At 45.3% G+C, this 12,597-nt stretch overlaps 1 protein-coding gene across 2 annotated transcripts in view; it reads left to right on the forward strand.

The window, feature by feature from the left end:
* Positions 1–1,074: 1,074 nt before the first annotated feature.
* Positions 1,075–12,597, forward strand: part of KCNJ5 (potassium inwardly rectifying channel subfamily J member 5) — an 83,921-nt gene continuing 72,398 nt past the window's right edge. Inside the window, exons 1-2 of one of the 2 annotated variants that reach the window (XM_034754745.1) lie at positions 1,075–1,536; positions 11,303–12,249. In XM_034754745.1, coding sequence (XP_034610636.1) covers positions 11,310–12,249 — 940 coding nt within the window. In that variant the 5' untranslated portion in view covers positions 1,075–1,536; positions 11,303–11,309. The remainder of the gene's footprint in view (positions 1,537–11,302; positions 12,250–12,597) is intronic. The other variant, XM_034754744.1, reaches the window with a different exon arrangement.

Consider the following 12,597-nt stretch of genomic DNA (forward strand, 5'->3'; position numbering starts at 1 on the left):
GCATGGGGCGGAAGGGAGCAGCGCAACTTTTATTCATTGCTGCAAACGTGATGACATGATCTGACTGTCCACTGGAGAAAATTCCTGGTTTTGCTCAGGGGAGTTTGCAAGTTTGGTGCGAAAGCAGCAGGAGGGATGCTGCTAGGCACAGCAAAGGTGTGTCAGCAGGGCTATGTGGGGATAGAATGACTGGAATAACAGTGAGTGCAGACACTCAGGCGCGAGATGCATTGAGAGAGACGCATGTGAGCCCAGGACTAAAAAACGAAGTGGGGTTCTGGGGCTAGGATTGAGGAGCACAATGGGGAAGCTTGTGCTGGCGTGACTTGTTCTGTGGCTAACCTTCAGTCTCCAGGCCTCAGTCAGACACCTGCAACTGGCCTGACATTTGCTTGCCAGAAGATAAAATCTCCTATTAAACCTAGTGGGACTGCTCGTGATATTCTCAAATGAAGGCTATACAAATCAAAGCCAAGAAAGCAAGCAGGCCAGGGGGAGCATGGGGAACATGCCTCTTGATCCAGCTGGACCAGAGGGAACCCCCGCTGCAGGGCGAGTCCTTGCGCACCAATCTGATAGTTGACGTGCAAAAGCCAAGCTCCAGATAAATCACTCTCTCCCTGTCTCCTCCCCCTTTCCACTCCTTGATCCATCCCAGAAGAGAAACCCACTATGCTTTTCACAGCACTGATGAACACACACGAGTTCTCTGAAAGCTCTGCAGCGCTCCAGCTACTGCATTTCCCCTTCCCTTTTAAGATCTGCCTTTGTTTGCATGATTTAAAAAAAAAAATACCAGCACAACAGAGGAGGGCACAGGAAACGGGGGAGCTCAGAACCTTGCAGACAGACAGGGGTGCAGCATATGCATTGGGTCGCAGACACGCACAGAATTAGCAGGGAGAGCAAAGACCATGCAGTTGATAGGGGAGCATAATATCCTTTGCATTTTGCCAAGGAAATGAAGGAGCCTCTTATTTCCCCCAACCCCTCCCCAGACTGGCCTATTGTGTGCAAAGACGTGGCCCAAACCCCTCCCTCCCCTTCTGCTTTCACTCTCAGCCACCTTTCCCTTTCCTGTTCATTCAGAACAGATGATGCTCCTGATCACATGTGCACAGCTCTTCTCCCTCCTCCCTTCCCCGGCCCTTTAAGTAGCTTTATTACTCGGAGAATTCATTTGTACTACACACAGCCAGAGAGAGGGAGCAGGCAAAGGGAGGGAGATTTAACAGGCAAAAGTAGCACCATGGTCTGGGGAACCATGGCATCTCTGTCAGAGCCAGCAAAGGCCTGGGATGGCTAGGGGCAGAGGATGTGTGCACTTAAATCCACAGCACAACATAAATGTTCTGTAATACCAGGCAGGAGGCGGTAGGGTGGGAAGAGCTTGGGATAAGAAGACCCCAATGCTTTGGTGATGGCATGGACCGGACGCCCTTCCAGCGACTGTTTTTACCTTCCTCCCAGTTCTGTCTCCACCGGGTCCCCCAAAAGCATGAGGGAGCAAGACTGATGCAGAGCCATTGTTAGCAAGTAAGTTACCCTATTGTTTATTTGCTTCCCATCTCTCTCTCTCTCTCTCTCTCTTTCTCTTCTCTGGCTGCTGCCCAGAAGGCAGGAGGACTTCAGTGGACCGGTTCCTCGGTCAGCCAAGCACAAGGATGCTCTACCCAGCCGCGTGAGGGAGACAGCGGGTAAATAGGTGCTGTCTAACTGCCAGGGGACTATTGGGGAAGATGGGAGCCGGATTCTGATCTTGGACACTCCATTGTCGCTTTGAGAAGGGGGTTGTGAGGGTAAATTGTGAGGCACCCCCATACTATGGTAATCGGCATTGTATAAGGACCAGAGAGAGAGGCGCTGCCCAGCCCTGGAGCCAATGGAGCGACTCTGGGTTTGCACCTGGGGTTAAAGGTTAAACTGTAAATTTAGGGCATTTACTGTTTCATTTGGGGTTCAAAGAGCAGCTGGAGTTTAGCTTCTGCTTTGTTGTTGTTGTTATTAAAACGAATCTTTGAAGTGCATGAGGCTGCTTAGTGCCTGGGGAATCCCAGTTGGTTCTGTGGACATATGTGGCCATGCCGCATATCAGGGTGGCCTATTTGTCAGCTGTCTGAGGTGATTGCCCAGGGCACTCTGACTCCCCCGGCTTGGCAGTTTTCCAGCATGCTGGACTGACCTAATGTCCTAACTTTTATTCAATCTATTTTTCACTCCTTGGTGAACTGTGTGTCATGAGCCGCCTGGGAACCGGCAAAGCTGTAACACTTCTGAGCCAGTTCCCAGCAGAATCATGTCTTAGGGCTAATCACAGGACTGACTGATCAGCAGTCGGAGCCAGCTTGATTTGTTTGGGGTTGACCCAGGGTGGAACGTCAGGGGCCAGGGTCTGAGCTGGCCTTTACTGGGTTGGTTAATTAGTATTATTATTCAATATTTGTATTACTGGAGCTCCTAGGGGCCCTGGTTATAAACCAGGACCCCACTGTGCTAGGTGCTGTACATACACAGAACAAAAGGGTGGTCCTTCCCCTAAAGAGCTGACAATCTGGCTTCCCAGCTCTGAAATCCTGCAAGCAAACAGAGCCTGCGCCCTAGATAAGGAAATTATTTTGTGCTAGGACTGTAGTGGAACAAGCTTGAGGGTGGGGAGAAGTGAAATTGGACCTTCGCACTAGCTCTCCACCGTGAATTGGCCAGTCCAGACAGCTAGAGAGGATCTAAGTAAGTTTTGTGTCATTCAGATAAGCGTGTCTAGAAGTGGGGCAGGCTGTCTAACTTCTTGGGCTCAATTCTCCTCCCCCTCGCTCTGAATTCCATCAGTGATCCCAGGCTAAGAAGTCTTCCAGCCCAGTTGCGCAGCCCCAGGATCTTTGAAGAGTCCAGAGAAGCAGGCAGGATTCTAAGTGCTGATCCAAGCCAAATCTCTGAACCTTTTAACGTTAGAGATAGCCCTTTCCTGTTGGTCTAAAGAGCCGCCCAGACGTTTGCAGTAAAATCTGGGTTCCATCTGCACCTTGACACTTAACCAGTTATGTAACCTTGGGCAGGTCACTTCACCTGTCTGTACCTCAGTTTCCCTCTCTGTGAAATGGGGTTAACAGTACCATCCTATCTCACTGGGTGGCGGGGGGGGGGGTTGCTTAGCCAGTTCATCTTTGAAATCCTCAGAAGGAAGATGCTGTAGAAGTGCTAAGCAGTGGTCATATTATCATCCGTTTTCCAAGCAGGAACAGGATTATACAGTGACTCTTGATTACTGTTGGGGATGGGAGAATTGAATAATATATGTGCTCAACAGCAGAAGTATTTGTGCCTGGGTTTCCCCATAGCCTGGGTAGGGGAACGCCTTAACCCGGTTCTCTCTTGGGGCATCCAGAGAACATGAACTGCCAGTAACAGGATGATGGTCAGTAACTCACGATGAGCTGGGAGATGGGGCATTGGCAGCTCCCCAAAGACATCAGAAGGGCAACAGGCATTCCCAGAAGTAGATAGTGGGACAAGTGTATGGGAAGCGGAGCTGCTTCAGGGAGAGCCCAGCCCTGGGGAGAGCCGCTTCCTTGGAATAACGCTGGATCAAATAGGCTTATTTTCAGGTTTGGTTTATATCATCAACTGAATATTAGCGAGTCAATTAAGGATCTCTGAACATCAGTGTATGCATGCATCCCTCATCATACTATGTTTTATTCACACTCCCCACTTAGTTATTTTGTACTAATTACATTCCCCCATCCACCCCTTGCAATATTTACACTCCCACTAAGCCAGTCATTATACCAGGCAATATACACTCCCTGGTCTTTATATTATGGTAACTACATGCTCGCCGGTCATTATTTTATATAAAACAGCACTTGCTCTGTTAATTCACAGGCTGCTTGCGGGGTCATTAGAACAGCTCATAAAGCATTTCCCAGTCTCTATCTTTTGTGAAAAATACAATTGTTTTGTTTTTCATTAAAATGTTAGCTCCTTTGCTGTATTTTTATTAGAGTAACCTCGGTATATTTGTAATACACCCACAAGTTTGTATTTTACATATGATTTTTCATGCTTTAATTCCTGCTGGAAAAAATGCATTCACAGCCCCCTCCTACTCTCCACAAAGCTGGCATAAATAGAAATAAAATAACAGATTTTATTTTTTTAGTTTATTCCATTTTTCAAAAAGCTAGCAGTAAAAACAGAATTTTTAACCCCTAGCAATCAAAATAAGATGTCAATTTGTTCTGTCTCATAGAAGGACAACGGTCAGATTCTCTGCTGGTGTGAATGGGCTTGACTCCATTAAATCTGATGGAGCTGCAACTGTTTACACCAGCTGTGGATTTGGCCCCTAGTCTAATTAGGCAGAGGCCATTATTGGTGTAAAATTTTCTGAAGCGGTTCTGGTGAAAAAGCCCTATCTAATTTAGTGGGTATGAGATGCTGTAGAAAGCTCTATAGAAATTACTCTAAAAATCTATAAGATTTCATAGAGAATGATTACAAGTTTCATTGAGCAACTGAAGTTGTCTATAGTAGGAGTATCACTCAATTAATTGTATATAGGATAGTTCAGAAAACCTTTCTGCCATTGAATCACTGTTTGGTCTTGGGCCAGGTATTCTGTGCCTCCGTTTTAGCCATCTGGGACGTTGGTTCAGTACTGACTTAAAAGTAAGCGTCACCTATTCAACAATCAACACCACTTCCCATGGCAACATGGGCAACTTTCCATGACCACATGCACTTGGAATTCCCTTGCTCTCCCATACCGATACCAATCAGTCCTGACCCTGCTTGCAGGTGAGAGCTAAGGGGCTCTTTGCAGAAGATGGTGTGAATACAGATCATTAGCTAGAGCTGTATTTATACAACTCTGAAATCCATTGGGCATTCTGTATGAAGATAATATATGATCAGCTGAAGTTATGTGATCAATTGTTCTTCATGTTCACTGAAGGTAGGACAAAGAGTTATGGGCTTAATCTGCAGCAAAGGGGATTTAGGTTAGATATTAGAGAAAACTTTCTAACTCTCAGGGTAGTTAAGCTCTGGAATAGGCTTCCAAGGGAGGTTGTAGAATCCGCATCATTGGAGGTTTCTAAGAACAGGTTGGACAAACACCCGTCAAGGATGGTCTAGGTTTACGTGGTCCTGACTCAGCACAGGAGGGAGGTCCCTTCTCCATGGGATACAGGAGATGTTGCCTTTCTTTTTCAAAACAATTTTCAGCCATACAAGAAACCGTGAGGCTTTTATTCAGTGGAAGGAAAGGAGAGAGGGCCAGTGTTCAAGACACTATCCTCAAATTTGGGAGTTCTGGGTTCAAGTCCTTGCTCTGACACAGGCCTCCTGTGTGACTTTGGGCAAGTCCTTTAGCCTCTCTGTGCCTCAGTTCCCCCTCTGTCAAATGGGATGTATAGCATTTCCCAGCCTCACAGGGGTATTGGGAGGATAAATGCATTGAAATGGCGAGGTGCTCAAACACTATGGCAACGGGGCCATATTGGAACCTGACTGAGGACAAAAGAGCTCTGGAATATTAGCATGCTGATCATCCAGGGTTCGGCGGAGGGCTAGACAGACAGGAAGCATACCGACAAAGAAGTGTAACTACCCATAAACCTCGTCTCTCCCCATATTCTGCCAACTTTCTGCCCAGAGAAATTTTCTTACTACCCATTTTCTGAAAGACCGAACAGCCTGTGTTACAATATTCCTAAGCATAACAAACTCTGAGCAGACAAGCAGTCATCAACCTGGCTCTGTAACAAACAGCAAAGCCATCTCACTTCCTTTGGTAGCTGCCCAACTAATCATCAATCAGCCCCCTTTTGTTTCCGTGGGTAGGTATCTCCTGCAGCCCCAGAGGGATTTTATTGTAAATTGGCACTCAGTTTTGTCAATGTGTTAGAAAAGTGATCCTTCCAAGCTAATGAAAACTCAGAGGAAATGAAAGGAACCTTGATACTTTGGTGCTGAGTGAGATTACACTTTAAAAAGGAATTATTGGGCGGGAGAAGAGAGAGAGACAAGGTAATTCAGCGTCTATGCTATGAACCGCATGTTTATCGCTGAAGTGCTGTCAGTTTCCCTCCTATATAGTTTTTCTTAAATGTTTTGCCTTGTCTATTAATAACAACAGAGTAGCTCTTACACAGTATTTTTCATCCATAGATCTCAAAGCACTTTACAAAGGAAGCAGGTCTCATTAGCTCCATTTTACAGATAGGGAAATGGAAGCATAGGGAAAAGAATTGATTTACCCAAGGTCGGTCGGGTCGGTCTGTTTCTCCCATGTACTTTCACTTAGGTTCTACAGACAGATTCACCCTCATGAAGAACAGGCAATAAATGAAATAAGTGAATGGAAAGCTACCTTCTTTCAGGGAAATAAAGATCCATTTGGCAATAATCATCTCTCTAGCATGCATCCACTACCCAATAGATTTGCAAGGGCCAGCCCTCCCTAATGGCATTCCTCCATTCCACCCTGGCTTCTGCTCAGTTTGCCTTCTCTGAACTCTTCTGTTTCAATTCATTTGCCTGCAAATCTGTCTGTTATCTGTTCCTGGTGATAGGGATCCACCTCTATGGGCCTCCTTCAGTCAGGTACTTTACTTTGATTGCTGTGATGTAACAAGAAGGGACTCTGCATCTCAGATTGAGGGCTATGGCTGCATTCGATGTGGCACTTGCAGAGGGACAGCAAAAGAACAGCTCTTTCAGCAATAATCATTCCATCAGAGTGTTTATCCAGCAGTCTATTACTGTACCTGACTGACTGCCTGTCCCTCTGCCCTGGCCTCTCTCTCAGACTCCATTCCTGTATTGTTATTGTGCAGCCTGGCTTCTACAGCTTTGAAGTGATCGAATTTAGAAAGAGGCATAGTGCAGACAGGTGCAGCATCCACGCAGCTCTGCTGGTGCACCACAGTCCTGACCTGCAGAACCCCTTGATATTCCAGTCCGGGGCTCCACGCAGCTCTGCTAATGCACGTCAATCCAAACTTGCAGAACCAGCCCTCTGCTCCCATGCAACTACCAGTGCGTCTCTGTCCTGATCTACATTGCAGCTCCCCAGCCCACTATTCCAAACCCCTCTGGAACAGAGATTGGCAGTTCTGCTCCCTAAGGGGTGGTAGTTTTATAAATATAAACGTCTTATGGTTAGTGGACAGACGGTTCACATGACCGTGGAAAGTTTTGAACGATATGTTTCTGTTAAGGAAAAACCAATTTGACTTACCATTGTAATAAGGTGACAAAAAGGGATTTGTTTAGATTTTCTTTCTGTTTTTATGATTCTCTGGATTCTCACACAATACATTGCCAGATTATTATTATTATTATTATTTATTATATTATACAAACAATTCCCACAGTGCCTAAAGGCATCAGCCATGATTAAGGTCCCACCATGCTAGCACTGTACAAACACCTGTTAAGGAACAGTCCCAAAGGGTTATGAGTCCAACTGCCAAGACAGAAGAAAGGGTGGAAGAAAGGAAGAGGTATAATCCCCACTTTATAAAGAGGGAACTAAGGCACAAAGAGATTAAGTGATTTAACCAAGGTCACGTAGGAAGCCTCTAGCAGAGGTAAAAATTGAACCTAGCTCTCCTGAGTCCTGTCTCTTTTTGCCTTAACCATAAGGCCATCCTTCCCCTCCAAGAAAAATGTTAAAACCTGTCCCTATTGAAGTTAATGATGAAATCCCCATTGCCATTAATGAAATCTGGATTTGACATAAATTCTTCACAAGAAAAAAAAATTAACCCTGCTAAGAAAACAGAAATCCGCTCTTGACTTTTTGGGGGTGTTTGTTTCGGGGGGAGGAGGTGCAAGAGGTACATCGACTCTGTATGGAAGCAGCCATGGGAAAATGATGCCCTCTGAAGTTCATCTAAAAGCCATCTCGTTCTATTTCAGCAAACCTAAGATCCTTTCCCTTAGTGCCCCCTCCTCTCCTCAAGTCTGGCATCTGCACAAAAGCTGAGCGATACCGAGAAGCCTGATAAAAGGCCTCTTTGCCGAACTGATAATGCACCGACTCTCATCTCCTTTTGCAGCAGCTCCGGCAGCCTGTCTAAAAGGAGCATGTGGCTTTGTACAAAAGTGACATTTTTATTACCCTGGCCTTGTTTAACCAAGGACAGTAAATGCCAGTGAAACATAGTGGTACCTGTGACTGACCATCAGAGGCAGTTCCAATCTCTGAATCTACTGCTAGAGAGAGAGCAGTGCTTCACAAACTGAAGGCTAATTCTCCCTTGCCTGCTTGCACTCAATTACCATTAACCAGGGGGGATGTGTGTGCATGGGGAGGGTAGTTATGTCTGTGGAATAAAGGAGGAATTCAAACTTAGATCTGTACTGTTCTCCCTTTTTGCTATATGTTATGTTGACAAATGGGCGATTTCAAACCTCTGTGGTCAGGGGAGGTTCCCTACAAGACTTACAATGATATTTGCCTAGTTTTATAAATAGAAGTAGTGTTAATCCCCCATTTTACAGATGGGAACTGAGCCTCTGAGAGGGGAAGCAATTTGCTCAAGGTTACAAGTCGGTCATGGACAGAGCCAGGAATAGAACCCAGGTTGGTCTCTTGATTCCTAACCCTGTGCTCTAACTGCTAGATCATGCTTCCTCCTTTAAGAAGAGGAATTAATCTCCTACATGAAGAGGACTGTGATCGATTACTTGTATCACTCAGCTAGAAGAGACTTAAACTGCAACAGAGGAAATGAAGGTTAAATATTAGGACAAATTCTAATTACAGTGAAATGGGCAGTACAGTTCACCTGCAACAGGCAACACTTCTGCTTTGAGGGCTCTCTTTTAAGTATCCCCAAGATTTCCCGAACAATTTCACTTGACCTGTAGTTAAAGACCAGCTGTCCTAGCAACCAATTTTTGCCAGTCCCCTGGGTGCTTTTGCTTATGGCAGGTTTCAATGTCCTTTCATTAACAGCTAGTCTCTCCAGGCTGTTTTGCACGAGACAGGGTTGCAGGGATTTTTGATTTCTGGCCAGATTTTGATCTTTTCCTGTCTTGCATTGTATAGAATCTGATCGCTCATATCTGTGTCTTGGGCTACGCCGTGCTCTCTTTCAGTGTCACTGACAGCAGAATTTCACTTCACATACCCTTAACAACTAAAACTATTGTCTTTAGTACCGTTTCTTTTTTGACTGAAATCATGCACAAATTTGCCTACAAAGTGGATACTTTTTTTTTTCCTTTCCACACCCCTCAAGCAACCAGAACCTGTTTTGGTTTTTAGGTTTCAATAATTAGGGTTTTAGATTAATAAAAAAAAGGGGGGCAAGCAAAGAAAGAATAAAGGGAAAGTCTCTATCCAGTGTGTTTCTTCTGCACCTATCTCCACTGCACTGAACCACTGTTTCTATGCAGATTCTCCACTGACGTGCACCTGCCACTGGCATTTACAAAGGGAGGGTAAACGGACCCTGCCATTCTGACACCCACACTGGGCACAGATGTCAATGGACACGCATTATGCAAGGCGGCAGAGAATCAGACCTGACGTTGCAAGAGAGTTAAAGGGGCAGTACACAGAAAACATTAGGCTAATAGCTACATAGCTCACTCTGCCACCAGTCATCACCAGGCAGGCTCTGCAATGCTGGGTATTCTGATGCTTCAGTGCTGGGAGGGCAGGAGAGTTTGGTAAATGATGGCAGAGGAGAAGTTAGGTCCAGCAGCCCACTGGCTATAGCTGCAGTAACGGTATTTTTCTTCTCCCCCTTTGCAGAGGGGGACACCTGGTGGCAGTAACATCTCCCTTTCATGTGCTTCCTTCTCCCGTATAGGAAAAACTCTGCTGAGGGAGCCAACTTGCCATCACTGGGACTAGAACCCAGGTCTTCTAGACTCTCACTCTCTTGCTCCAACTACAAAGGCAGGTTGTTATCTTGGCTCAGGTAACTGGTCAATCACTGGCACCCATGCTGTAGTGAACCAGTAGACGTGGCTCCATCAATAAACTCTGGCTGCTTTTTGGAAATGCTGCTTTTGGTTGATTTATGTAAGCTTTGATACAAGGGGTAAGAGAAATTCCCTGCTGGGAATTGCAGAACTGGCTGCAATACAGTGGAAGCAGAAATTCGCTGCCTCGTTTATTTGTCTTTCGGCTTCCTTCCCACCCACCCTTAATACTTTTTTATATTGAAAAACTGAAACCACTTTACTCAGCCTTAAGCTTTGTCTTTCCCAAGACACTCTTAATTGTATCTCTGTACCTCTTCCCATTCGCAGATGCATAAGAAGATTAAAGATAGAACTGTAATAGATTTGGTTAGGTTTTAATAAGATTTGCTAAGGACACTGCAGAGAGCGCATATCATGGAGAATGTTGCTACTCTTTCTCTTTGATATACTGAAGGCTTCTTAGGCAGCTCTGCACAGGAAACTCTTTCTCTTCCCTGAGTTTGAAGATGGAATTCTTGATTTTCAGTAGAAGAAATAGTTTCCATTAAAGAAAGCAATATCTACTTTATCATTTTAATGTTCGGTGAAGATGATTGTACATTGTAACCTGACAGGAGTGACGGGCGCTCATATCATCATCTGTTTATAATTAGTCAAGAAAAGATTTTGACGAAGACCATGGGCCTTTTAGAAGAGATCTAAGAAACTAAATTTTCAAAAGTGACTGGTGATTTTGGGTACCTAACTTGAGTTGCCTTCAAGGGCATCTGATTTGCCGAAGGTTGGTGTTCGGCACTTTCTGTAAACCAGCCCCTTCAAGGTCTCTTAAGTTGAGCCCCAAAAATTGAGGCACCAGAAATCACTAGTCCCTTTGGAAAATGTCCAAATTGTCTTCACTTCTCATCCCTCCCTGCCTTGTATAAAAGAAGCCTAAAGAGCTTTCATTTAAAAAAAAAAAAAGTATTGACCCAAATCCGTAACAAGGTACGTGCAAACTTACTACCAAGGGAAAGGGGCCATTCAAAACAAGTAGTTCACCACTCCTGCTTCACTCCGTTAGCATTCTCTATAAATGAGGTAATGCTAAAGGTGCTAAATAATTACTTCTCATTATTTAACCTTAAAAGAGGCGTCAAAAATAATACCAGAAGGAGGGAATGGCCCTACCAAAAAGCTCTTCTCATGCAGGATGCACTTGTGCCCAGCATTCTATGATTAGGAGACAAAGCTTTTCAATATGGTGTCGATGTTGCACAGTGTGCTATCACCCCTTTGTGTAATCTGACAGCAGCACTGGTTTGGCAAAGCTATTTTCCCGATGTCTTAAATGTTGTTTCCTTTTACCCTGCCCTAGCCCAACTATGGCTGGAGATTCTAGGATCTTCATGAACCAGGACATGGAAATTGGAGTCACACCCATGGATCCCAAGAAGTTTCCCAGACAACCGCGGGACTATGTCCCTATCGCCACTGATCGAACCCGTCTCCTGGCAGCAGAAATCAAGAAGCCGCGCCAGCGTTACATGGAGAAGAGTGGCAAATGCAATGTGCACCATGGAAATGTCCATGAAACCTACCGGTACCTTAGCGACCTCTTCACTACTCTGGTGGACCTCAAGTGGCGCTTTAACCTCCTTGTCTTTACCATGGTTTATACTGTCACATGGTTGTTTTTTGGGTTCATTTGGTGGCTTATTGCCTACATCCGGGGAGATCTGGACCATCTCGAAGATGAGAACTGGATCCCCTGTGTTGAAAATCTCAGTGGATTTGTCTCCGCGTTTCTGTTTTCCATTGAGACCGAGACCACAATTGGGTACGGCTACAGGGTTATCACTGAAAAGTGCCCCGAGGGCATCATACTGCTCCTGATTCAGGCTATTCTAGGCTCCATTGTCAATGCATTCATGGTAGGGTGCATGTTTGTCAAAATCAGCCAACCAAAGAAAAGGGCCGAGACCCTCATGTTTTCCAACAATGCAGTGATTTCTATCAGGGATGAGAAGCTCTGTCTAATGTTCCGGGTCGGGGACCTGCGGAATTCCCACATTGTTGAGGCTTCCATTAGAGCCAAGTTGATCAAGTCCAAACAGACCAAAGAAGGGGAGTTTATTCCCTTGAACCAAACGGACATCAACGTGGGCTTTGATACGGGGGACGACAGGCTATTCCTGGTTTCACCACTCATCATCTCACATGAAATCAACGAGAAGAGCCCCTTCTGGGAGATGTCCCGTGCCCAGCTGGAGAAGGAGGAGTTTGAAATCGTGGTCATCTTGGAAGGAATGGTCGAAGCAACAGGTAAGCTTTGCCAAAAATAACCAGCACAGAGCAAAAAGACAATGCAGCTGGCATTAAAATGTCAACATTTGCCAATGACACCTAGGCTAAGAATATGGTCTTTGTCCCCCGCTCCTCCTAGGGGCTGGTCCATATAAGTGAGATGAGTCTTATACAGCTTCTAAATACAAGAGGGGGTTCTGTGTGACATCACACTAAGCATGGGAGGGAGACCCATTTTGGGGAGAAGTAAGAATGCCCATGTACTTTGTCCACAACTCAAAGCAAACCTGGACTTTCAATGTTCTGAAGTGTTTGGCTAAAAGGCCATCTCTGGCTCCCACCCAGAGGGAGCAAAAAGGGAGCTTC

Source organism: Trachemys scripta, chromosome 21, assembly GCF_013100865.1.
Source record: "Trachemys scripta elegans isolate TJP31775 chromosome 21, CAS_Tse_1.0, whole genome shotgun sequence".
NCBI classification, from domain to species: Eukaryota; Metazoa; Chordata; order Testudines; family Emydidae; genus Trachemys; species Trachemys scripta.